The sequence below is a fragment of the Mesoplodon densirostris genome, chromosome 2 (genome assembly GCF_025265405.1).
Source record: "Mesoplodon densirostris isolate mMesDen1 chromosome 2, mMesDen1 primary haplotype, whole genome shotgun sequence".
In the NCBI taxonomy this organism is placed as follows: domain Eukaryota; kingdom Metazoa; phylum Chordata; class Mammalia; order Artiodactyla; family Ziphiidae; genus Mesoplodon; species Mesoplodon densirostris.
The window spans coordinates 145,462,323-145,486,098 of record NC_082662.1 but is presented as its reverse complement, the minus strand read 5'-3'; the positions used below and the strand labels follow the sequence as shown (position 1 = coordinate 145,486,098).

Below are 23,776 nucleotides of genomic sequence, written 5' to 3'. Positions count from 1 at the left end.
TGAGCAAGTCCTTCAAATGCTCTGGACTTGCGTTTGCTTATCCGCAAAATGGAAAGACGTGAGGATCGGAAGGGGGCACACACATTCAAGAACTTTATAAACAGCTAAGGGCTATGCACGTGTTTTTTTCCCTGTAAATTTATTTTATTATTTATTTTTGGCTTCTCTTGTTGGGGAGCACGGGCTCTAGGCGTGCGGGCTTCGGTGGTTGTGGCTCGCGGGCTCTAGAGCACAGGCTCAGTAGTTGTGGCGCACGGGCTTAGTTGCTCCGTGGCACGTGGGATCTTCCCGGACCAGGGCTCGAGCCCGGGTCCCCTGCGTCGGCAGGCGGATTCTTAACCACTGCGCCACCAGGGAAGTCCCTGTGCACGTGTTTTGAATGCATTTTCTTCCTCCAGACTAGTGTTTCCCTGCACTTGCCTGTGTGGAAATCGTAAGGTCAAAGGAGTGTGATGTGATCTTTTTGTAATGTCTCCTCCTCGGGTCCAAGGAAAAGCGGGTGGAGAGTAAAGCATTAATTGCGGCTCCCTGCAGCTCCTAGTCTTCTGGGAAACTCTGGGTTAATTCTGGGGTCAGGAACCTTGTTTGGCCAGGGGAAACAGTGCCTATGTGTAGGTCTTGGGCTGGCTCCCTTTCTCATCAGGGCTCCCCACCAAGTGCCCACCATTCCGTCCACCAACAGAAGAGACCTCTCCCCACCCTCCCGTGATGAGGTCTGTGGAAGTCCCAAACTGGAGGTCCAATCAACAAGGATGCTCTGACCTAACAAATACTCTCCCTCATGTGAGGTTTAAGGATTTGGTTTTGGAGCCCCAGAAGAAAAAAGTTCCTGCAGATTTGGTGTGGAGAAAGCCTTCTGAGCAGGGCATTCAGAAGTTGAATTAGTGGCTGGAGGAGGACTGGATGCTGGACGTTCCAGGAGTGAACGCTGGAATTCCAGGTGGGAGCCTGTTTCTGGCCGCAGCCCGGGTCACGCCAGAGGCTAGAGGTAGAAGCCTGGGAGCCAGACACAGCTCAAGGGTGGACTGGCTGCTCTCGAGATAAGGCCAGCTAAGAGCTGTGAGCCCACTGAAGTTCGAAAACCGGCTCCCAGCCCCCACCCCTCCCTCCCCTCAATCTAGAAAAATTGATGCTCATCTCTGTAGTTTTGGAACATGATGGTAAGAATGGTGGTGCCTCGGGTTCTTGTGCTGGCCCTATCTCAGGCTTGTTTGCTTGCTTCCTTCGCATACTACAGACAGGGCTTTGCATAAAGAAGTGGGCTGGTGGATCACTGTTCTGCAAAGATCCCATTGTGCGACTGGAGCAGGTTACCTTCTCTGAGCCTCAGTGTTCTCATCTGTAAAATAGGCATATCGTTCCTTCTTTTCCTAATAAGCAAACAAGTGTTCTTGTACTTTACCTTAAATAAATGTACTTTAAAGATGCCAGGCCTTTCTGACATCATTTTTGTGCATGAATACAAGTGATTAAAAGAGAAAGGCATTGGCAATAACTTCATCACAACTGCCACGGTGATTGTGGGACCATCCTGATTTGAGAGTTTTAGTAAAATGTGAAAACTACAACACCTGTGTACCTACCATCTTGCTTAAGAGACAGAACAATTCCCAGCAGCACTAACAGCCTTGTGTCAACCTCCTTGACCTAGCCTTTCCACCCTAGAGAAAACTGCCCTCAATTTTGTGTTCACTCTTCCCTCAGTTTTAGCTACCGTTTTTTTAAACATGTACCCTATGCAATCCGTTGTTTGAGCTTGTTTCAGAACGGTTCCATGAGTGGAACTGTATCCCATTCTTTTGATGTTTTTAAAAATCATGAGAAGTTGATCTATGCTAATGTGTGTAGTAGCTCATTTATTTTTCACTATTGAATATTCCGATCTCATCCTATCCTGCTGTATGAATTCTGCTGATGGAAATTTGGGCTGTTTCCCGTGTTTTGCTGTTAAGGTATTTTTGCTCTAAACATTCTCAGAGTTGTTTCTTAGAACATGTGTGTTTCTCCAGGGTATATACCTGGGCAGGGAACGGCTAAGTCTAGATGAGAGTGCTTGCTGTTCTGATTGCTAGCTAATACTGCCGCCCTTATTTCTGTCCACTGAATAGCCCGAGGGGACATGAGTCCTGTTCTGGCTCTGTTTACAGACCTTCAGGGGGAATAAGCGTTTATAAAAAGAATAGCGGGGGGATTCCCTGGTGGCGCAGTGGTTGAGAGTCCACCTGAGGATGCAGGGAACATGAGTTTGTGCCCCGGTCCTGGAAGATCCCACATGCCGCGGAGCGGCTGGGCCCGTGAGCCATGGCCGCTGGGCCTGCGCGTCTGGAGGCTGTGCTCCGTGACGGGAGAGGCCACAACAGTGAGTGGCCCGCGTACCGCAAAAAAAAAAGAAAAAAAAGAATAGGGGGGTAGTGAAGGAGAGCTTCCCAGACCATAGTCTGACTTTGAGCCATGGCCCTGAGGGGCAAAGCCAGAAAGGAGTGGAAGCCAGATGGAGCACTGCTGTTGGCGCTGAGCATGTGTGTGAGGTGGGGCTGCCCTTGCCTGGACACTGGGTCTCAGACTGTGGCAGAATCCACTGTGAGGCTACGGCTGGGCTTCGGGACCTAGAAATTCAGACAAAACACTGCATGCGTTCTCAGACTGTATGGTTTTTTATTTAAATTGCAGCAAGGAAGCTGACAGGGGCTCTCCAGGGCTATTTCCCAGAGCCCTGGTCCCCTTTGCAGCTCCCAGCTCTAGGTCCTATTGATGGGCTTCAACGGTCACTGGCTCCAAGGTCTCAGATGTCACACCGGTGATTTCCAGCCCCTGGCCACTCTCTGCTGTCTCTGTGATGGCCTCCATTCAGGTCCCTTCCACTGGCTCCACCAGGATGCTCCCATGTTTATCTCGTGATGAGGCCACCGTCTTTTTTGTAAGTCTGGCTCTCACATTCCTGAAGAAAGAGCTGATCCTGCTGAGTATGTTGGTGGTGGGACCTGAACGCGCTGGAGATAAGCTTCTGCCCGATTTGTGCGAGGTCTTGGAGTCCCTGGTGATGGGAGCACGGCTGATGCCTTTGGGGGCAGTGCCCTGCTCGCTGCCCCCCGGGCTGCCGTGGCCTTTGGCCTTTTGGTCATGTCTAGTGGCTCTGCGGCCGCCTGAGCACGGGCCCGCTGCTTTGGGGATGGTCTTGCTCCCCGCTGCCTTGTGGTGGCTTTCCACGGAACTGCAGAGCGAGGGGCTCGTCAGAGCCCTGTCCTCTCCCCAGTGCTCCCTCCTCTCCCTTCTTCCCTTGCGGGCCTGGGACACTCTCTGTGAGCTGCCACCCTGTTTGCTCACTTTGCCTTCCTGTGGCAAGCTTGAGACGAGGGTCCCCTCATGGTCCTTGTCGGCTCTTCCTTTGACAGTCTTGCTGGTAGGTTCTGCTCCGACCACAGTCATGCCGGCCCCTGGGGAGAGGCTGGTGGACGTGCTGGAAGCATACTCTGAATTGTTCTCAGCCCCTGCCAAGGCCGTTTTCCCGCTCCTCAGGGATGTTGTGGCCGTGTCCCCAGTGGCTGTGTTGGTTTTGCTTCCTCCGGGCCCGTCGCTGGCTGTGGCTGCTCTGGCCGTGCTCCGCTCTTGAGCGGCAGGAGACTCGATCACTGCCGTGCTCAGAGCACCCGCCGCGGTGCCTCCTGCCAACCCTGCTGTCTCCACCTGGGTCGTTGCCCGCGATGCGGACGCTTTGTCGAGCCCTGTAGTAGGTTTTGCTTTCGCAGCGGCCGCATCGGGCATGGTATCGGGCTTGTGGGAGTCCAGTTGGATTCCGTGACCCCCAGCAAAAGCTGCAGGCGTGGCCCCGGCCACCTCAGGGCACGTGTGGAGGCTGCTGACGCTCACCTGGTCCTGATGCCCCTTTCCTTGGAAATCCTCCACGGCCGGGCTCCTCCCGTCCTGCTCCTCCTCGAACACAGGCATGCAGGTCATGTCCCAGACGGGAACGGCATAGGTGTTGCTTTCACTGTCCACTGGTGGTCGCAGGAGGTAAATCAGCTGTTCCCACTCGGCGAAGAGGTCTTCCCGCGCGTCCAGAGGGGGACACAGCTGCAGGTAGAAGCAGCGGCCAGTGGCAAGCTTCACGCGCAGCTGTTGTTTCTCACGATTGTGAGCGGAGAGCCTCACGCACTCCAAGGGAAGGAGCCTGGTGAGCTCTAAGGTCTTTGCAGCCTTGTGGCTCTTGCCCTTGGTGGCCTGGCTGCGCTCGGCGTGCTTTTCACAGCCGGTGGCCCGTCGGGCCAGCAGCATGATGTCTGGGAGCGGGAGGACGGGGCTGGTGGATCTGATGCCCACGGTCAGCATGCCGCCCCAGTTGTGCACGTCAACCGCTTCTCCCCTCTTCGTGACCTGGATGAAGTCGCTCTCGAATATCGGCGCGTACTTGAAATGGTCGTATTCGCCCTTGTGCAGTTGCTGCTGCAGCTTCCCCGTGGTGGTGGTGAACAGGTCCACCCAGGTGCTGCTCCGGGCCGTGTGATACGGGAGCAGAGAGTCCCCACTCATGGCTGTCTTTGATCACGACAGGCAGCGCGGTTAAGGCGGCTCCCTGGCTCCTCCCTCCCTCGGCCTCACTGGCAGAAGAGCGAGCTGCGATGCTCCTGCGTCACACAGGCGGCCCTGTGGCAGGTCTTCCAAGCCCGCCCCACAGGCCCCCACGTTTGCCTCAGGGTCTCCCAGAGGCAGCAGGGGTGTGGGTAGATGATCACAGATGATCACAGCGGGGACGCTGTAAGGCGCCTGGAGCCCAGGCCGAATCTCTTCAAGTGTGTCGAGAGGTACGGTAGGCTCCCACTCCGCCTCACCTCACTTCTGCTTCTGGGTTTTTATCTCCCCAAGAGGCTGTGGTGAACTTCCGTCCTAGTGAGAGAAGTAACCACTTTGTCAGCCTAACCCCCAGGCACAACCTATTTATCCTCTGATGCCCTTTGTGACCTATCAGTGTCACAAAGCCCTTTGTGACCTATCACTGTCCCAAAGCCCTTTGCCTCATCCCCCAGCTGCCCCCTCAGGGCAGGGCCCCCATCCTCTGCCAAACACCCCATTGCCCCCGCGGAGGACAGGCCCATCCTGCCAGGGACTCAGGTGCGTTACCAAAATAAAAATGTCTTCAAGTGGGAAAGTTTTGTGTGGGTCCTTTTTCTTTTCCTCCCCCAAATTCAGCTACTGGATGAAATCTATAGGAATGTAAGCTGATGGGATCAATTGGAACCATTTAAGCTCATGGTTTAATTGTATCGAATAAGGCAGAGTTGGCAGTGGCGGTCCTTAGTCTGTCCTTTCATAGAATCTCAGTAAACGTGGACGATGGTGAGTGGCAATTCCCCTGTGAAGCCTTCCCTAACCCATAACTCCTTCCCATGCCCCAGAAGCCCTCCTCTGAATAGATCCCGTCCCCAACCACACGTCTCTCATTGTATTTGTCACTCAGATTTGTGATCATTACTCGTGCTGGCCTGTCTCCTCCACCATCTGTGTACCTGTGTGCGGGACCGGGGTGGCACACTGTCTGAAAGTTGTTGCACTGAGGTAGCTCCCTCTCTGCACCATCACCTCCCACCTTGAGCGAGTCCTTTAAATGCTCTGAACTTCCGTTTGCTTATCTGCAAAATGGAAAGATGTGAGAATCGGAAGGGGGCACACACGTTCAAGAACTTTATAAACAGCTAGGGGCTATGCACGTGTTTTTTTTTTCTGTAAATTTATTTTATTATTTATTTTTGGCTTCTCTTGTTGGGGAGCACGGGCTCTAGGCGTGCGGGCTTCGGTAGTTGTGGCTCGCGGGCTCTAGTGCACAGGCTCAGTAGTTGTGGCACACGGGCTTAGTTGCTCCGTGGCATGTGGGATCTTCCTGGACCAGGGCTCGAAGCCGGGTCCCCTGCGTCGGCAGGTGGATTCTTAACCACTGCGCCACCAGGGAAGTCCCTATGCACGTGTTTTTAATGCATTTTCTTCCTTCAGACTAGTGTTTCCCTGCACTTGCCTGTGTGGAAATCATAAGATGAAAGGAGTGTGATGTGATCTTTTTGTAATTTCTCCTCCTTGGGTCCAAGGAAAAGCTGGTGGAGAGTAAACCATTAATTGTGTCTCCCTGCAGCTCCTAGTCTTCTCGGAAACTCTGGGTTAATCCTGGGGTCAGGAACCTTGTTGGGCCAGGGGAAACAGTGCATACGTGTAGGTCTTGGGCTGTCTCCCTTTCTCATCAGTGCTCCCCACCAAGTGCCCACCATTCCGTCCACCAACAGAAGAGACCTCTCCCCACCCTCCCGTGATGAGGTCTGTGGACGTCACAAACTGAAAGTCCAATCAACAAGGATGCTCTGACCTAACAAATACTCTCCCTCATGTGAGCTTTAAGGATTTGGCTTTGGAGCCCCAGAAGAAAAAAGTTCCTGCAGATTTGGTGTGGAGAAACCCTTCTGAGCAGGGCATTCAAAAGTTTAATTAGTGTCTGGAGGAGGACTGGATGCTGGACGTTCCAGGAGTGAACGCTGGAATTTCAGGTGGGAGCCTGTTTCTGGCTGCAGCCCGGGTCATGCCAGAGGCTAGAGGTAGAAGCCTGGGAGCCAGACACAGCTCAAGGGTGGAATGGATTCCCTCGAGATAAGGCCAGCTAAGAGCTGTGAGCTCACTGAAGTTCGAAAACCGGCTCCCAGCCCCCGCCCCTCCCTCCCCTCAATCTAGTAAAAATTGACGCTCATCTCTGTAGTTTTGGAACATGATGGTAAGAATGCTGCTGCCTCGGGTTCTTGTGCTGGTCCTATCTCAGGCTTGTTTGCTTGCTTCCTTCGCATACTACAGACAGGGCTTTGCATAAAGAAGTGGGCTGGTGGATCACTGTTCTGCAAAGATCCCATTGTGCGACTGGAGCAGGTTACCTTCTCTGAGCCTCAGTGTTCTCATCTGTAAAATAGGCATATCGTTCCTTCTTTTCCTAATAACCAAACAAGGGTTCTTGTACTTTACCTTAAATCAATGTAATTTAAAGATGCCAAGCCTTTCTGACATCATTTTTGTGCATAAATACAAGTGATGAAAAGAGAAAGGCATTGGCAATCACTTCCTCACAAGTGCCACGGTGATCGTAGGACCATCCTGATTTCAGAGTTAGTAAAATGTGAAAAATACAACACCTGTGTACCTACCATCTTGCTTAAGAGACAGAACGATTCCCAGCAGCACTAACAGCCTTGTGTCAACCTCCTTGACCTAGCCTTTCCACCCTAGAGAAAACTGTCCTCAAGTTTGGGTTTACTCTTCCCTCATTTTTAGCTACCGTTTTTTTTAAACATGTACCCTATGCAATCCATTGTTTGAGCTTGTTTCAGAATGGTTCCATGAGTGGAACTGTATCCCATTCTTTTGATGTTTTTAAAAATCATGAGAAGTTGATCTATGCTAATGTGTGTAGCTCATTTATTTTTCACTATTGAATATTCCAGTCTCTTCATATCCTGCTGTACTAATTCTGCTGATGGAAATTTGGGCTGTTTCCCGTGTTTTGCTGTTCAGTTATTTTTGCTCTAAACATTCTCAGAGTTGTTTCTTAGAACATGTGTGTTTCTCCAGGGTATATACCTGGGCAGGGAACGGCTAAGTCTAGATGAGAGTGCTTGCTGTTCTGATTGCTAGCTAATACTGCCACCCTTATTTCTGTCCACTGAATAGCCCGAGGGGGCATGTTCTGGCTGTGTTTACACACCTTCAGGGGGAATAAGCGTTTATACAAAGAATAGGGGGGGTGGGATTCCCTGGCGGCGCAGTGGTTGAGAGTCCACCTGCCGATGCAGGGAACATGAGTTCGTGCCCCGGTCCTGGAAGATCCCACATGACGCGGAGCGGCTGGGCCCGTGAGCCATGGCCGCTGCCCCTGCGCGTCCGGAGCCTGTGCTCCGCGACGGGAGAGGCCACAACAGTGAGTGGCCCGCGTACCGCAAAAAATAAATAAATAAATAAATAAATAAATAAAAGAATAGGGGGATAGTGAAGGAGAGCTTCCCAGACCATAGTCTGACTTTGAGCCATGGCCCTGAGGGGCAAAGCCAGAAAGGAGTGGAAGCCAGATGGTGCACTGCTGTTGGCGCTGAGCATGTGTGTGAGGTGGGGCTGCCCTTGCCTGGACACTGGGTCTCAGACTGTGACATCACAGAATCCACTGTGAGTCTACGGCTGGGCTTCGGGACCTAGAAATTCAGACAAAACACTGCATGCGTTCTCAGATTGTATGGTTTTCTATTTAAATTGCAGTAAGGAAGCTGAAGTGGGCTCTCCAGGGGTACTTCCCAGAGCCCTGGTCCCCTTTGCAGCTCCCAGCTCTAGGTCCTATTGATGGGCTTCAACGGTCACTGGCTCCATGGTCTCTGATGTCACACCAGCGATTTCCAGCCCCTGGCCACTCTCTGCTGTCTCTGGGATGGCCTCCATTCGGGTCCCTTGCACTGGCTTCGCCAGGGTGCTCCCATGTTTATTTCGTGATGAGGCCACTGTCTTTTTGGTAAGTCTGGCTCTCATGTTCCTGAAGAAAGAGCTGATCCTGTTGAGTCTCTTGGTGGTGGGACCTGAACGCGCTGGAGATACGCTCCTGCCCGATTTGTGCGAGGTCTTGGACTCACTGGTGATGGGAGCACGGCTGATGCCTTTGGGAGCAGTGCCCTGCTCGCTGCCCCCCGGGCTGCCGTGGCCTTTGGCCTTTTGGTCATCTCTAGTGGCTCTGCGGCCGCCTGAGCACGGGCCAGCTGCTTTGGGGATGGTCTTGCTCCCCGCTGCCTCCTGGTGGCTTTCCACGGGACTGCAGAGCGAGGGGCTCGTCAGAGCTCTGTCCTCTCCCCAGTGCTCCCTCCTCTCCCTTCTTCCCTTGCGGGCCTGGGACACTCTCTGTGAGCTGCCATCCTGTTCGCTCGCTTTGCCTTCCTGTGGCAAGCTTGAGACGAGGGTCCCCTCATCCTCCCTGTCGGCTCTTCCTTTGACAGTCTTGCTGGTAGGTTCTGCTCCCACCACAGTCATGCCGGCCCCTGCGGAGAGGCTGGTGGACATGCTGGAAGCATACTGTGAATTGTTCTCAGCACCTGCCAAGGCCGTTTTCCCGCTCCTCAGGGATGTTCTGGCAGTGTCCCCAGTGGCTAGGGTGGTTTTGCTTCCTCCAGGCCCGTCGCTGGCTGTGGCTGCTCTGGCCGTGCTCTGCTCTTGAGCGGCAGGAGACTTGATCACTGCCGGGCTCAGAGCACCCGCTGCGGTGCCTCCTGCCACCCCTGCTGTCTCCACCTTTGTCGTTGACTGCGATGCTGACGCTTTGTCAAGCCGTGTAGTAGGCTTGGCTTTCGCAGGGGCCACATCGGGCATGGTATCGGACTTGTGGGAGTCCAGGTGGATTCCGTGCCCCCCAGCAGAAGCTGCAGGCGTGGCCCCGGCCACCTCAGGGCACGTGTGGAAGCTGCTGGCGCTCACCTGGTCCCGATCCCCCTTTCCTTGGAAATCCTCCACAGCCGGCCTCCTCCCGTCCTGCTCCTCCTCGAACACAGGCATGCAGGTCATGTCCCAGACGGGAACGGCATAGGTGTGGCTTTCACTGTCCACTGGTGGTCGCAGGAGGTCAATGAGCTGTTCCCACTCGGCGAAGAGGTCTTCCCGCGCGTCCAGAGGGGGACACAGCTGCAGGTAGAAGCAGCGGCCAGTGGCCAGCTTCACGCGCAGCTGTTGTTTCTCACGATTGTGAGTGGAGATCCTCACGAAGTCCAAGGGAAGGAGCCTGGTGAGCTCTAAGGTCTTTGCAGCCTTGTGGCTCTTCCCCTTGGTGGCCTGGCTGCGCTCGGCGTGCTTTTTAGAGCCGGTGGCCCGTCGGGCCAGCAGCATGATGTCTGGGAGTGGGAGGACGGGGCTGCTGGATGTGATGCCCATGGTCACCATGCCGCCCCAGTTGTGCACGTCAATCGCGTCTCCCCTCTTCGTGACCTGGATAAAGTCACTCTCGAATATTGCTGCGTACTTGAATATGTCATATTCTCCCTTGTGCAGTTGCCGCTGCAGCTTCCCCGCGGTGGTGTGGAACAGGTCCACCCAGGTGCTGCTCCGGGCCGTGTGATACGGGAGCAGAGAGTCGCCACTCATGGCTGTCTTTGATCCCGACAGGCAGCGCGGTGAAGGCGGGTCCCTGGCTCTTCCCTCCCTCGGCCTCACTGGCAGAAGAGCGAGCCGCGATGCTCCCGCGTCACACAGGCGGCCCTACGGCAGGTCTTCCAAGCCCGCCCCACAGGCCCCCACGTTTGCCTCAGGGTCTCCCAGAGGCAGGGGTGTGGGTAGGGGCACAGATGATCCCAGCGGGGACGCTGCAGGGCGCCTGGAGCCCAGGCTGAATCTCTTCAAGTGTGTCGAGAGCTATGGTAGGCTGCCCTCCGCCTCACCTCACTTCTGCTTCTGGGTTTCTATCTCCCCAAGAGGCTGTGGTGAACTTCCGTCCTAGTGAGAGAAGTCACCACTTTCTCAGCCTAACCCCCGGCACAGCCTATTTATCCTCTGATGCCCTTTGTGACCTATCACGGTCACAAAGCCCTTTGTGACCTATCAAGGTCACAAAGCCCTTTGCTTCATCCCCCAGCTGCCCCGTCAGGGCAGGGCCCCCATCCTCTCCCAAACACCCCATTGCCCCCGTGGAGGACAGGCCCATCCTGCCAGGGACTCAGGTGCGTTACCAAAATAACAGTGTCTTCAACTGGGAAAGTTTTGTGTGGGTCCTTTTTCTTTGCCTCCCCCAAATTCAGCTACTGGATGAACTCTATAAGAAGGTAAGATGAGGGGATCAATTGGAACCATTTCAGCTCATGGTTTAATTGCCTCGAATAAGGCAGAGTTGGCAGTGGCGGTCCTTAGTCTGTCCTTTCATAGAATCTCAGTAAACGTGGACGATGGTGAGTGCCAATTCCCCTGTGAAGCCTTCCCTAACCCAGAACTCCTTCCCATGCCCCAGAAGCCCTCCTCTGAATAGATCCCGTCCCCAACCACACGTCTCTCATTGTATTTGTCACTCAGATTTGTGATCATTACTCGTGCTGGCCTGTCTCCTCCACCATCTGTGTACCTGTGTGCGGGACCGGGGTGGCACACTGTCTGAAAGTTGTTGCACTGAGGTAGCTCCCTCTCTGCACCATCACCTCCCACCTTGAGCGAGTCCTTTAAATGCTCTGAACTTCCGTTTGCTTATCTGCAAAATGGAAAGATGTGAGAATCGGAAGGGGGCACACACGTTCAAGAACTTTATAAACAGCTAGGGGCTATGCACGTGTTTTTTTTTTTCTGTAAATTTATTTTATTATTTATTTTTGGCTTCTCTTGTTGGGGAGCACGGGCTCTAGGCGTGCGGGCTTCGGTAGTTGTGGCTCGCGGGCTCTAGTGCACAGGCTCAGTAGTTGTGGCACACGGGCTTAGTTGCTCCGTGGCATGTGGGATCTTCCTGGACCAGGGCTCGAAGCCGGGTCCCCTGCGTCGGCAGGTGGATTCTTAACCACTGCGCCACCAGGGAAGTCCCTATGCACGTGTTTTTAATGCATTTTCTTCCTTCAGACTAGTGTTTCCCTGCACTTGCCTGTGTGGAAATCATAAGATGAAAGGAGTGTGATGTGATCTTTTTGTAATTTCTCCTCCTTGGGTCCAAGGAAAAGCTGGTGGAGAGTAAACCATTAATTGTGTCTCCCTGCAGCTCCTAGTCTTCTCGGAAACTCTGGGTTAATCCTGGGGTCAGGAACCTTGTTGGGCCAGGGGAAACAGTGCATACGTGTAGGTCTTGGGCTGTCTCCCTTTCTCATCAGTGCTCCCCACCAAGTGCCCACCATTCCGTCCACCAACAGAAGAGACCTCTCCCCACCCTCCCGTGATGAGGTCTGTGGACGTCACAAACTGAAAGTCCAATCAACAAGGATGCTCTGACCTAACAAATACTCTCCCTCATGTGAGCTTTAAGGATTTGGCTTTGGAGCCCCAGAAGAAAAAAGTTCCTGCAGATTTGGTGTGGAGAAACCCTTCTGAGCAGGGCATTCAAAAGTTTAATTAGTGTCTGGAGGAGGACTGGATGCTGGACGTTCCAGGAGTGAACGCTGGAATTTCAGGTGGGAGCCTGTTTCTGGCTGCAGCCCGGGTCATGCCAGAGGCTAGAGGTAGAAGCCTGGGAGCCAGACACAGCTCAAGGGTGGAATGGATTCCCTCGAGATAAGGCCAGCTAAGAGCTGTGAGCTCACTGAAGTTCGAAAACCGGCTCCCAGCCCCCGCCCCTCCCTCCCCTCAATCTAGTAAAAATTGACGCTCATCTCTGTAGTTTTGGAACATGATGGTAAGAATGCTGCTGCCTCGGGTTCTTGTGCTGGTCCTATCTCAGGCTTGTTTGCTTGCTTCCTTCGCATACTACAGACAGGGCTTTGCATAAAGAAGTGGGCTGGTGGATCACTGTTCTGCAAAGATCCCATTGTGCGACTGGAGCAGGTTACCTTCTCTGAGCCTCAGTGTTCTCATCTGTAAAATAGGCATATCGTTCCTTCTTTTCCTAATAACCAAACAAGGGTTCTTGTACTTTACCTTAAATCAATGTAATTTAAAGATGCCAAGCCTTTCTGACATCATTTTTGTGCATAAATACAAGTGATGAAAAGAGAAAGGCATTGGCAATCACTTCCTCACAAGTGCCACGGTGATCGTAGGACCATCCTGATTTCAGAGTTAGTAAAATGTGAAAAATACAACACCTGTGTACCTACCATCTTGCTTAAGAGACAGAACGATTCCCAGCAGCACTAACAGCCTTGTGTCAACCTCCTTGACCTAGCCTTTCCACCCTAGAGAAAACTGTCCTCAAGTTTGGGTTTACTCTTCCCTCATTTTTAGCTACCGTTTTTTTTAAACATGTACCCTATGCAATCCATTGTTTGAGCTTGTTTCAGAATGGTTCCATGAGTGGAACTGTATCCCATTCTTTTGATGTTTTTAAAAATCATGAGAAGTTGATCTATGCTAATGTGTGTAGCTCATTTATTTTTCACTATTGAATATTCCAGTCTCTTCATATCCTGCTGTACTAATTCTGCTGATGGAAATTTGGGCTGTTTCCCGTGTTTTGCTGTTCAGTTATTTTTGCTCTAAACATTCTCAGAGTTGTTTCTTAGAACATGTGTGTTTCTCCAGGGTATATACCTGGGCAGGGAACGGCTAAGTCTAGATGAGAGTGCTTGCTGTTCTGATTGCTAGCTAATACTGCCACCCTTATTTCTGTCCACTGAATAGCCCGAGGGGGCATGTTCTGGCTGTGTTTACACACCTTCAGGGGGAATAAGCGTTTATACAAAGAATAGGGGGGGTGGGATTCCCTGGCGGCGCAGTGGTTGAGAGTCCACCTGCCGATGCAGGGAACATGAGTTCGTGCCCCGGTCCTGGAAGATCCCACATGACGCGGAGCGGCTGGGCCCGTGAGCCATGGCCGCTGCCCCTGCGCGTCCGGAGCCTGTGCTCCGCGACGGGAGAGGCCACAACAGTGAGTGGCCCGCGTACCGCAAAAAATAAATAAATAAATAAATAAATAAATAAAAGAATAGGGGGATAGTGAAGGAGAGCTTCCCAGACCATAGTCTGACTTTGAGCCATGGCCCTGAGGGGCAAAGCCAGAAAGGAGTGGAAGCCAGATGGTGCACTGCTGTTGGCGCTGAGCATGTGTGTGAGGTGGGGCTGCCCTTGCCTGGACACTGGGTCTCAGACTGTGACATCACAGAATCCACTGTGAGTCTACGGCTGGGCTTCGGGACCTAGAAATTCAGACAAAACACTGCATGCGTTCTCAGATTGTATGGTTTTCTATTTAAATTGCAGTAAGGAAGCTGAAGTGGGCTCTCCAGGGGTACTTCCCAGAGCCCTGGTCCCCTTTGCAGCTCCCAGCTCTAGGTCCTATTGATGGGCTTCAACGGTCACTGGCTCCATGGTCTCTGATGTCACACCAGCGATTTCCAGCCCCTGGCCACTCTCTGCTGTCTCTGGGATGGCCTCCATTCGGGTCCCTTGCACTGGCTTCGCCAGGGTGCTCCCATGTTTATTTCGTGATGAGGCCACTGTCTTTTTGGTAAGTCTGGCTCTCATGTTCCTGAAGAAAGAGCTGATCCTGTTGAGTCTCTTGGTGGTGGGACCTGAACGCGCTGGAGATACGCTCCTGCCCGATTTGTGCGAGGTCTTGGACTCACTGGTGATGGGAGCACGGCTGATGCCTTTGGGAGCAGTGCCCTGCTCGCTGCCCCCCGGGCTGCCGTGGCCTTTGGCCTTTTGGTCATCTCTAGTGGCTCTGCGGCCGCCTGAGCACGGGCCAGCTGCTTTGGGGATGGTCTTGCTCCCCGCTGCCTCCTGGTGGCTTTCCACGGGACTGCAGAGCGAGGGGCTCGTCAGAGCTCTGTCCTCTCCCCAGTGCTCCCTCCTCTCCCTTCTTCCCTTGCGGGCCTGGGACACTCTCTGTGAGCTGCCATCCTGTTCGCTCGCTTTGCCTTCCTGTGGCAAGCTTGAGACGAGGGTCCCCTCATCCTCCCTGTCGGCTCTTCCTTTGACAGTCTTGCTGGTAGGTTCTGCTCCCACCACAGTCATGCCGGCCCCTGCGGAGAGGCTGGTGGACATGCTGGAAGCATACTGTGAATTGTTCTCAGCACCTGCCAAGGCCGTTTTCCCGCTCCTCAGGGATGTTCTGGCAGTGTCCCCAGTGGCTAGGGTGGTTTTGCTTCCTCCAGGCCCGTCGCTGGCTGTGGCTGCTCTGGCCGTGCTCTGCTCTTGAGCGGCAGGAGACTTGATCACTGCCGGGCTCAGAGCACCCGCTGCGGTGCCTCCTGCCACCCCTGCTGTCTCCACCTTTGTCGTTGACTGCGATGCTGACGCTTTGTCAAGCCGTGTAGTAGGCTTGGCTTTCGCAGGGGCCACATCGGGCATGGTATCGGACTTGTGGGAGTCCAGGTGGATTCCGTGCCCCCCAGCAGAAGCTGCAGGCGTGGCCCCGGCCACCTCAGGGCACGTGTGGAAGCTGCTGGCGCTCACCTGGTCCCGATCCCCCTTTCCTTGGAAATCCTCCACAGCCGGCCTCCTCCCGTCCTGCTCCTCCTCGAACACAGGCATGCAGGTCATGTCCCAGACGGGAACGGCATAGGTGTGGCTTTCACTGTCCACTGGTGGTCGCAGGAGGTCAATGAGCTGTTCCCACTCGGCGAAGAGGTCTTCCCGCGCGTCCAGAGGGGGACACAGCTGCAGGTAGAAGCAGCGGCCAGTGGCCAGCTTCACGCGCAGCTGTTGTTTCTCACGATTGTGAGTGGAGATCCTCACGAAGTCCAAGGGAAGGAGCCTGGTGAGCTCTAAGGTCTTTGCAGCCTTGTGGCTCTTCCCCTTGGTGGCCTGGCTGCGCTCGGCGTGCTTTTTAGAGCCGGTGGCCCGTCGGGCCAGCAGCATGATGTCTGGGAGTGGGAGGACGGGGCTGCTGGATGTGATGCCCATGGTCACCATGCCGCCCCAGTTGTGCACGTCAATCGCGTCTCCCCTCTTCGTGACCTGGATAAAGTCACTCTCGAATATTGCTGCGTACTTGAATATGTCATATTCTCCCTTGTGCAGTTGCCGCTGCAGCTTCCCCGCGGTGGTGTGGAACAGGTCCACCCAGGTGCTGCTCCGGGCCGTGTGATACGGGAGCAGAGAGTCGCCACTCATGGCTGTCTTTGATCCCGACAGGCAGCGCGGTGAAGGCGGGTCCCTGGCTCTTCCCTCCCTCGGCCTCACTGGCAGAAGAGCGAGCCGCGATGCTCCCGCGTCACACAGGCGGCCCTACGGCAGGTCTTCCAAGCCCGCCCCACAGGCCCCCACGTTTGCCTCAGGGTCTCCCAGAGGCAGGGGTGTGGGTAGGGGCACAGATGATCCCAGCGGGGACGCTGCAGGGCGCCTGGAGCCCAGGCTGAATCTCTTCAAGTGTGTCGAGAGCTATGGTAGGCTGCCCTCAGCCTCACCTCACTTCTGCTTCTGGGTTTCTATCTCCCCAAGAGGCTGTGGTGAACTTCCGTCCTAGTGAGAGAAGTCACCACTTTCTCAGCCTAACCGCCGGCACAGCCTATTTATCCTCTGATGCCCTTTGTGACCTATCATGGTCACAAAGCCCTTTGTGACCTATCAAGGTCACAAAGCCCTTTGCCTCATCCCCCAGCTGCCCCGTCAGGGCAGGGCCCCCATCCTCTCCCAAACACCCCATTGCCCCCGTGGAGGACAGGCCCATCCTGCCAGGGACTCAGGTGCGTTACCAAAATAACAGTGTCTTCAACTGGGAAAGTTTTGTGTGGGTCCTTTTTCTTTGCCTCCCCCAAATTCAGCTACTGGATGAACTCTATAGGAATGTAAGCTGATGGGATCAATTGGAACCATTTAAGCTCATGGTTTAATTGTATCGAATAAGGCAGAGTTGGCAGTGGCGATCCTTAGTGTGTCCTTTCATAAAATCTCAGTAAACGTGGACGATGGTGAGTGCCAATTCCCCTGTGAAGCCTTCCCTAACCCAGAACTCCTTCCCATGCCCCAGAAGCCCTCCTCTGAATAGATCCCGTCCCCAACCACACGTCTCTCATTGTATTTGTCACTCAGATTTGTGATCATTACTCGTGCTGGCCTGTCTCCTCCACCATCTGTGTACCTGTGTGCGGGACCGGGGTGGCACACTGTCTGAAAGTTGTTGCACTGAGGTAGCTCCCTCTCTGCACCATCACCTCCCACCTTGAGCGAGTCCTTTAAATGCTCTGAACTTCCGTTTGCTTATCTGCAAAATGGAAAGATGTGAGAATCGGAAGGGGGCACACACGTTCAAGAACTTTATAAACAGCTAGGGGCTATGCACGTGTTTTTTTTTTCTGTAAATTTATTTTATTATTTATTTTTGGCTTCTCTTGTTGGGGAGCACGGGCTCTAGGCGTGCGGGCTTCGGTAGTTGTGGCTCGCGGGCTCTAGTGCACAGGCTCAGTAGTTGTGGCACACGGGCTTAGTTGCTCCGTGGCATGTGGGATCTTCCTGGACCAGGGCTCGAAGCCGGGTCCCCTGCGTCGGCAGGTGGATTCTTAACCACTGCGCCACCAGGGAAGTCCCTATGCACGTGTTTTTAATGCATTTTCTTCCTTCAGACTAGTGTTTCCCTGCACTTGCCTGTGTGGAAATCATAAGATGAAAGGAGTGTGATGTGATCTTTTTGTAATTTCTCCTCCTTGGGTCCAAGGAAAAGCTGGTGGAGAGTAAACCATTAATTGTGTCTCCCTGCAGCTCCTAGTCTTCTCGGAAACTCTGGGTTAATCCTGGGGTCAGGAACCTTGTTGGGCCAGGGGAAACAGTGCATACGTGTAGGTCTTGGGCTGTCTCCCTTTCTCATCAGTGCTCCCCACCAAGTGCCCACCATTCCGTCCACCAACAGAAGAGACCTCTCCCCACCCTCCCGTGATGAGGTCTGTGGACGTCACAAACTGAAAGTCCAATCAACAAGGATGCTCTGACCTAACAAATACTCTCCCTCATGTGAGCTTTAAGGATTTGGCTTTGGAGCCCCAGAAGAAAAAAGTTCCTGCAGATTTGGTGTGGAGAAACCCTTCTGAGCAGGGCATTCAAAAGTTTAATTAGTGTCTGGAGGAGGACTGGATGCTGGACGTTCCAGGAGTGAACGCTGGAATTTCAGGTGGGAGCCTGTTTCTGGCTGCAGCCCGGGTCATGCCAGAGGCTAGAGGTAGAAGCCTGGGAGCCAGACACAGCTCAAGGGTGGAATGGATTCCCTCGAGATAAGGCCAGCTAAGAGCTGTGAGCTCACTGAAGTTCGAAAACCGGCTCCCAGCCCCCGCCCCTCCCTCCCCTCAATCTAGTAAAAATTGACGCTCATCTCTGTAGTTTTGGAACATGATGGTAAGAATGCTGCTGCCTCGGGTTCTTGTGCTGGTCCTATCTCAGGCTTGTTTGCTTGCTTCCTTCGCATACTACAGACAGGGCTTTGCATAAAGAAGTGGGCTGGTGGATCACTGTTCTGCAAAGATCCCATTGTGCGACTGGAGCAGGTTACCTTCTCTGAGCCTCAGTGTTCTCATCTGTAAAATAGGCATATCGTTCCTTCTTTTCCTAATAACCAAACAAGGGTTCTTGTACTTTACCTTAAATCAATGTAATTTAAAGATGCCAAGCCTTTCTGACATCATTTTTGTGCATAAATACAAGTGATGAAAAGAGAAAGGCATTGGCAATCACTTCCTCACAAGTGCCACGGTGATCGTAGGACCATCCTGATTTCAGAGTTAGTAAAATGTGAAAAATACAACACCTGTGTACCTACCATCTTGCTTAAGAAACAGAACGATTCCCAGCAGCACTAACAGCCTTGTGTCAACCTCCTTGACCTAGCCTTTCCACCCTAGAGAAAACTGTCCTCAAGTTTGGGTTTACTCTTCCCTCATTTTTAGCTACCGTTTTTTTTAAACATGTACCCTATGCAATCCATTGTTTGAGCTTGTTTCAGAATGGTTCCATGAGTGGAACTGTATCCCATTCTTTTGATGTTTTTAAAAATCATGAGAAGTTGATCTATGCTAATGTGTGTAGCTCATTTATTTTTCACTATTGAATATTCCAGTCTCTTCATATCCTGCTGTACTAATTCTGCTGATGGAAATTTGGGCTGTTTCCCGTGTTTTGCTGTTCAGTTATTTTTGCTCTAAACATTCTCAGAGTTGTTTCTTAGAACATGTGTGTTTCTCCAGGGTATATACCTGGGCAGGGAACGGCTAAGTCTAGATGAGAGTGCTTGCTGTTCTGATTGCTAGCTAATACTGCCACCCTTATTTCTGTCCACTGAATAGCCCGAGGGGGCATGTTCTGGCTGTGTTTACACACCTTCAGGGGGAATAAGCGTTTATACAAAGAATAGGGGGGGTGGGATTCCCTGGCGGCGCAGTGGTTGAGAGTCCACCTGCCGATGCAGGGAACATGAGTTCGTGCCCCGGTCCTGGAAGATCCCACATGACGCGGAGCGGCTGGGCCCGTGAGCCATGGCCGCTGCCCCTGCGCGTCCGGAGCCTGTGCTCCGCGACGGGAGAGGCCACAACAGTGAGTGGCCCGCGTACCGCAAAAAATAAATAAATAAATAAATAAATAAATAAAAGAATAGGGGGATAGTGAAGGAGAGCTTCCCAGACCATAGTCTGACTTTGAGCCATGGCCCTGAGGGGCAAAGCCAGAAAGGAGTGGAAGCCAGATGGAGCACTGCTGTTGGCGCTGAGCATGTGTGTGAGGTGGGGCTGCCCTTGCCTGGACACTGGGTCTCAGACTGTGACATCACAGAATCCACTGTGAGTCTACGGCTGGGCTTCGGGACCTAGAAATTCAGACAAAACACTGCATGCGTTCTCAGATTGTATGGTTTTCTATTTAAATTGCAGTAAGGAAGCTGAAGTGGGCTCTCCAGGGGTACTTCCCAGAGCCCTGGTCCCCTTTGCAGCTCCCAGCTCTAGGTCCTATTGATGGGCTTCAACGGTCACTGGCTCCATGGTCTCCGATGTCACACCAGCGATTTCCAGCCCCTGGCCACTCTCTGCTGTCTCTGGGATGGCCTCCATTCGGGTCCCTTGCACTGGCTTCGCCAGGGTGCTCCCATGTTTATTTCGTGATGAGGCCACTGTCTTTTTGGTAAGTCTGGCTCTCATGTTCCTGAAGAAAGAGCTGATCCTGTTGAGTCTCTTGGTGGTGGGACCTGAACGCGCTGGAGATACGCTCCTGCCCGATTTGTGCGAGGTCTTGGACTCACTGGTGATGGGAGCACGGCTGATGCCTTTGGGAGCAGTGCCCTGCTCGCTGCCCCCCGGGCTGCCGTGGCCTTTGGCCTTTTGGTCATCTCTAGTGGCTCTGCGGCCGCCTGAGCACGGGCCAGCTGCTTTGGGGATGGTCTTGCTCCCCGCTGCCTCCTGGTGGCTTTCCACGGAACTGCAGAGCGAGGGGCTCGTCAGAGCTCTGTCCTCTCCCCAGTGCTCCCTCCTCTCCCTTCTTCCCTTGCGGGCCTGGGACACTCTCTGTGAGCTGCCATCCTGTTCGCTCGCTTTGCCTTCCTGTGGCAAGCTTGAGACGAGGGTCCCCTCATCCTCCCTGTCAGCTCTTCCTTTGACAGTCTTGCTGGTAGGTTCTGCTCCCACCACAGTCATGCCGGCCCCTGCGGAGAGGCTGGTGGACATGCTGGAAGCATACTGTGAATTGTTCTCAGCACCTGCCAAGGCCGTTTTCCCGCTCCTCAGGGATGTTCTGGCAGTGTCCCCAGTGGCTAGGGTGGTTTTGCTTCCTCCAGGCCCGTCGCTGGCTGTGGCTGCTCTGGCCGTGCTCTGCTCTTGAGCGGCAGGAGACTTGATCACTGCCGGGCTCAGAGCACCCGCTGCGGTGCCTCCTGCCACCCCTGCTGTCTCCACCTTTGTCGTTGACTGCGATGCTGACGCTTTGTCAAGCCGTGTAGTAGGCTTGGCTTTCGCAGGGGCCACATCGGGCATGGTATCGGACTTGTGGGAGTCCAGGTGGATTCCGTGCCCCCCAGCAGAAGCTGCAGGCGTGGCCCCGGCCACCTCAGGGCACGTGTGGAAGCTGCTGGCGCTCACCTGGTCCCGATCCCCCTTTCCTTGGAAATCCTCCACAGCCGGCCTCCTCCCGTCCTGCTCCTCCTCGAACACAGGCATGCAGGTCATGTCCCAGACGGGAACGGCATAGGTGTGGCTTTCACTGTCCACTGGTGGTCGCAGGAGGTCAATGAGCTGTTCCCACTCGGCGAAGAGGTCTTCCCGCGCGTCCAGAGGGGGACACAGCTGCAGGTAGAAGCAGCGGCCAGTGGCCAGCTTCACGCGCAGCTGTTGTTTCTCACGATTGTGAGTGGAGATCCTCACGAAGTCCAAGGGAAGGAGCCTGGTGAGCTCTAAGGTCTTTGCAGCCTTGTGGCTCTTCCCCTTGGTGGCCTGGCTGCGCTCGGCGTGCTTTTTAGAGCCGGTGGCCCGTCGGGCCAGCAGCATGATGTCTGGGAGTGGGAGGACGGGGCTGCTGGATGTGATGCCCATGGTCACCATGCCGCCCCAGTTGTGCACGTCAATCGCGTCTCCCCTCTTCGTGACCTGGATAAAGTCACTCTCGAATATTGCTGCGTACTTGAATATGTCATATTCTCCCTTGTGCAGTTGCCGCTGCAGCTTCCCCGCGGTGGTGTGGAACAGGTCCACCCAGGTGCTGCTCCGGGCCGTGTGATACGGGAGCAGAGAGTCGCCACTCATGGCTGTCTTTGATCCCGACAGGCAGCGCGGTGAAGGCGGGTCCCTGGCTCTTCCCTCCCTCGGCCTCACTGGCAGAAGAGCGAGCCGCGATGCTCCCGCGTCACACAGGCGGCCCTACGGCAGGTCTTCCAAGCCCGCCCCACAGGCCCCCACGTTTGCCTCAGGGTCTCCCAGAGGCAGGGGTGTGGGTAGGGGCACAGATGATCCCAGCGGGGACGCTGCAGGGCGCCTGGAGCCCAGGCTGAATCTCTTCAAGTGTGTCGAGAGCTATGGTAGGCTGCCCTCAGCCTCACCTCACTTCTGCTTCTGGGTTTCTATCTCCCCAAGAGGCTGTGGTGAACTTCCGTCCTAGTGAGAGAAGTCACCACTTTCTCAGCCTAACCCCCGGCACAGCCTATTTATCCTCTGATGCCCTTTGTGACCTATCACGGTCACAAAGCCCTTTGTGACCTATCAAGGTCACAAAGCCCTTTGCTTCATCCCCCAGCTGCCCCGTCAGGGCAGGGCCCCCATCCTCTCCCAAACACCCCATTGCCCCCGTGGAGGACAGGCCCATCCTGCCAGGGACTCAGGTGCGTTACCAAAATAACAGTGTCTTCAACTGGGAAAGTTTTGTGTGGGTCCTTTTTCTTTGCCTCCCCCAAATTCAGCTACTGGATGAACTCTATAGGAAGGTAAGATGATGGGATCAATTGGAACCATTTCAGCTCATGGTTTAATTGTATCGAATAAGGCAGAGTTGGCAGTGGCGATCCTTAGTGTGTCCTTTCATAGAATCTCAGTAAACGTGGACGATGGTGAGTGCCAATTCCCCTGTGAAGCCTTCCCTAACCCAGAACTCCTTCCCATGCCCCAGAAGCCCTCCTCTGAATAGATCCCGTCCCCAACCACACGTCTCTCATTGTATTTGTCACTCAGATTTGTGATCATTACTCGTGCTGGCCTGTCTCCTCCACCATCTGTGTACCTGTGTGCGGGACCGGGGTGGCACACTGTCTGAAAGTTGTTGCACTGAGGTAGCTCCCTCTCTGCACCATCACCTCCCACCTTGAGCGAGTCCTTTAAATGCTCTGAACTTCCGTTTGCTTATCTGCAAAATGGAAAGATGTGAGAATCGGAAGGGGGCACACACGTTCAAGAACTTTATAAACAGCTAGGGGCTATGCACGTGTTTTTTTTTTCTGTAAATTTATTTTATTATTTATTTTTGGCTTCTCTTGTTGGGGAGCACGGGCTCTAGGCGTGCGGGCTTCGGTAGTTGTGGCTCGCGGGCTCTAGTGCACAGGCTCAGTAGTTGTGGCACACGGGCTTAGTTGCTCCGTGGCATGTGGGATCTTCCTGGACCAGGGCTCGAAGCCGGGTCCCCTGCGTCGGCAGGTGGATTCTTAACCACTGCGCCACCAGGGAAGTCCCTATGCACGTGTTTTTAATGCATTTTCTTCCTTCAGACTAGTGTTTCCCTGCACTTGCCTGTGTGGAAATCATAAGATGAAAGGAGTGTGATGTGATCTTTTGGTAATTTCTCCTCCTTGGGTCCAAGGAAAAGCTGGTGGAGAGTAAACCATTAATTGTGTCTCCCTGCAGCTCCTAGTCTTCTCGGAAACTCTGGGTTAATCCTGGGGTCAGGAACCTTGTTGGGCCAGGGGAAACAGTGCATACGTGTAGGTCTTGGGCTGTCTCCCTTTCTCATCAGTGCTCCCCACCAAGTGCCCACCATTCCGTCCACCAACAGAAGAGACCTCTCCCCACCCTCCCGTGATGAGGTCTGTGGACGTCACAAACTGAAAGTCCAATCAACAAGGATGCTCTGACCTAACAAATACTCTCCCTCATGTGAGCTTTAAGGATTTGGCTTTGGAGCCCCAGAAGAAAAAAGTTCCTGCAGATTTGGTGTGGAGAAACCCTTCTGAGCAGGGCATTCAAAAGTTTAATTAGTGTCTGGAGGAGGACTGGATGCTGGACGTTCCAGGAGTGAACGCTGGAATTTCAGGTGGGAGCCTGTTTCTGGCTGCAGCCCGGGTCATGCCAGAGGCTAGAGGTAGAAGCCTGGGAGCCAGACACAGCTCAAGGGTGGAATGGATTCCCTCGAGATAAGGCCAGCTAAGAGCTGTGAGCTCACTGAAGTTCGAAAACCGGCTCCCAGCCCCCGCCCCTCCCTCCCCTCAATCTAGTAAAAATTGACGCTCATCTCTGTAGTTTTGGAACATGATGGTAAGAATGCTGCTGCCTCGGGTTCTTGTGCTGGTCCTATCTCAGGCTTGTTTGCTTGCTTCCTTCGCATACTACAGACAGGGCTTTGCATAAAGAAGTGGGCTGGTGGATCACTGTTCTGCAAAGATCCCATTGTGCGACTGGAGCAGGTTACCTTCTCTGAGCCTCAGTGTTCTCATCTGTAAAATAGGCATATCGTTCCTTCTTTTCCTAATAACCAAACAAGGGTTCTTGTACTTTACCTTAAATCAATGTAA

General features: G+C 53.7%; 4 protein-coding genes across 4 annotated transcripts; all 4 read right to left on the bottom strand.

Moving 5' to 3' along the window:
- Window positions 1–2,847: 2,847 nt before the first annotated feature.
- Window positions 2,848–4,527, bottom strand: LOC132483424 (Golgi-associated RAB2 interactor protein 4-like). Its single transcript, XM_060088718.1, has one exon. It carries the CDS (start codon window positions 4,525–4,527, stop codon window positions 2,848–2,850), a length of 1,680 nt encoding a protein of 559 aa, XP_059944701.1.
- Window positions 4,528–8,343: 3,816 nt separating this feature from the next.
- LOC132483425 (Golgi-associated RAB2 interactor protein 4-like) lies at window positions 8,344–10,125 on the bottom strand. Its single transcript, XM_060088719.1, has one exon. It carries the CDS (start codon window positions 10,123–10,125, stop codon window positions 8,344–8,346), a length of 1,782 nt encoding a protein of 593 aa, XP_059944702.1.
- A 3,810-nt stretch (window positions 10,126–13,935) lies between these two features.
- LOC132483421 (Golgi-associated RAB2 interactor protein 4-like) lies at window positions 13,936–15,717 on the bottom strand. The gene has a single exon (XM_060088714.1). The coding sequence runs from the start codon at window positions 15,715–15,717 to the stop codon at window positions 13,936–13,938; it is 1,782 nt and encodes a 593-aa protein (XP_059944697.1).
- A 3,809-nt stretch (window positions 15,718–19,526) lies between these two features.
- On the bottom strand, window positions 19,527–21,308 carry LOC132483429 (Golgi-associated RAB2 interactor protein 4-like). Its single transcript, XM_060088723.1, has one exon. It carries the CDS (start codon window positions 21,306–21,308, stop codon window positions 19,527–19,529), a length of 1,782 nt encoding a protein of 593 aa, XP_059944706.1.
- Window positions 21,309–23,776: the final 2,468 nt, after the last annotated feature.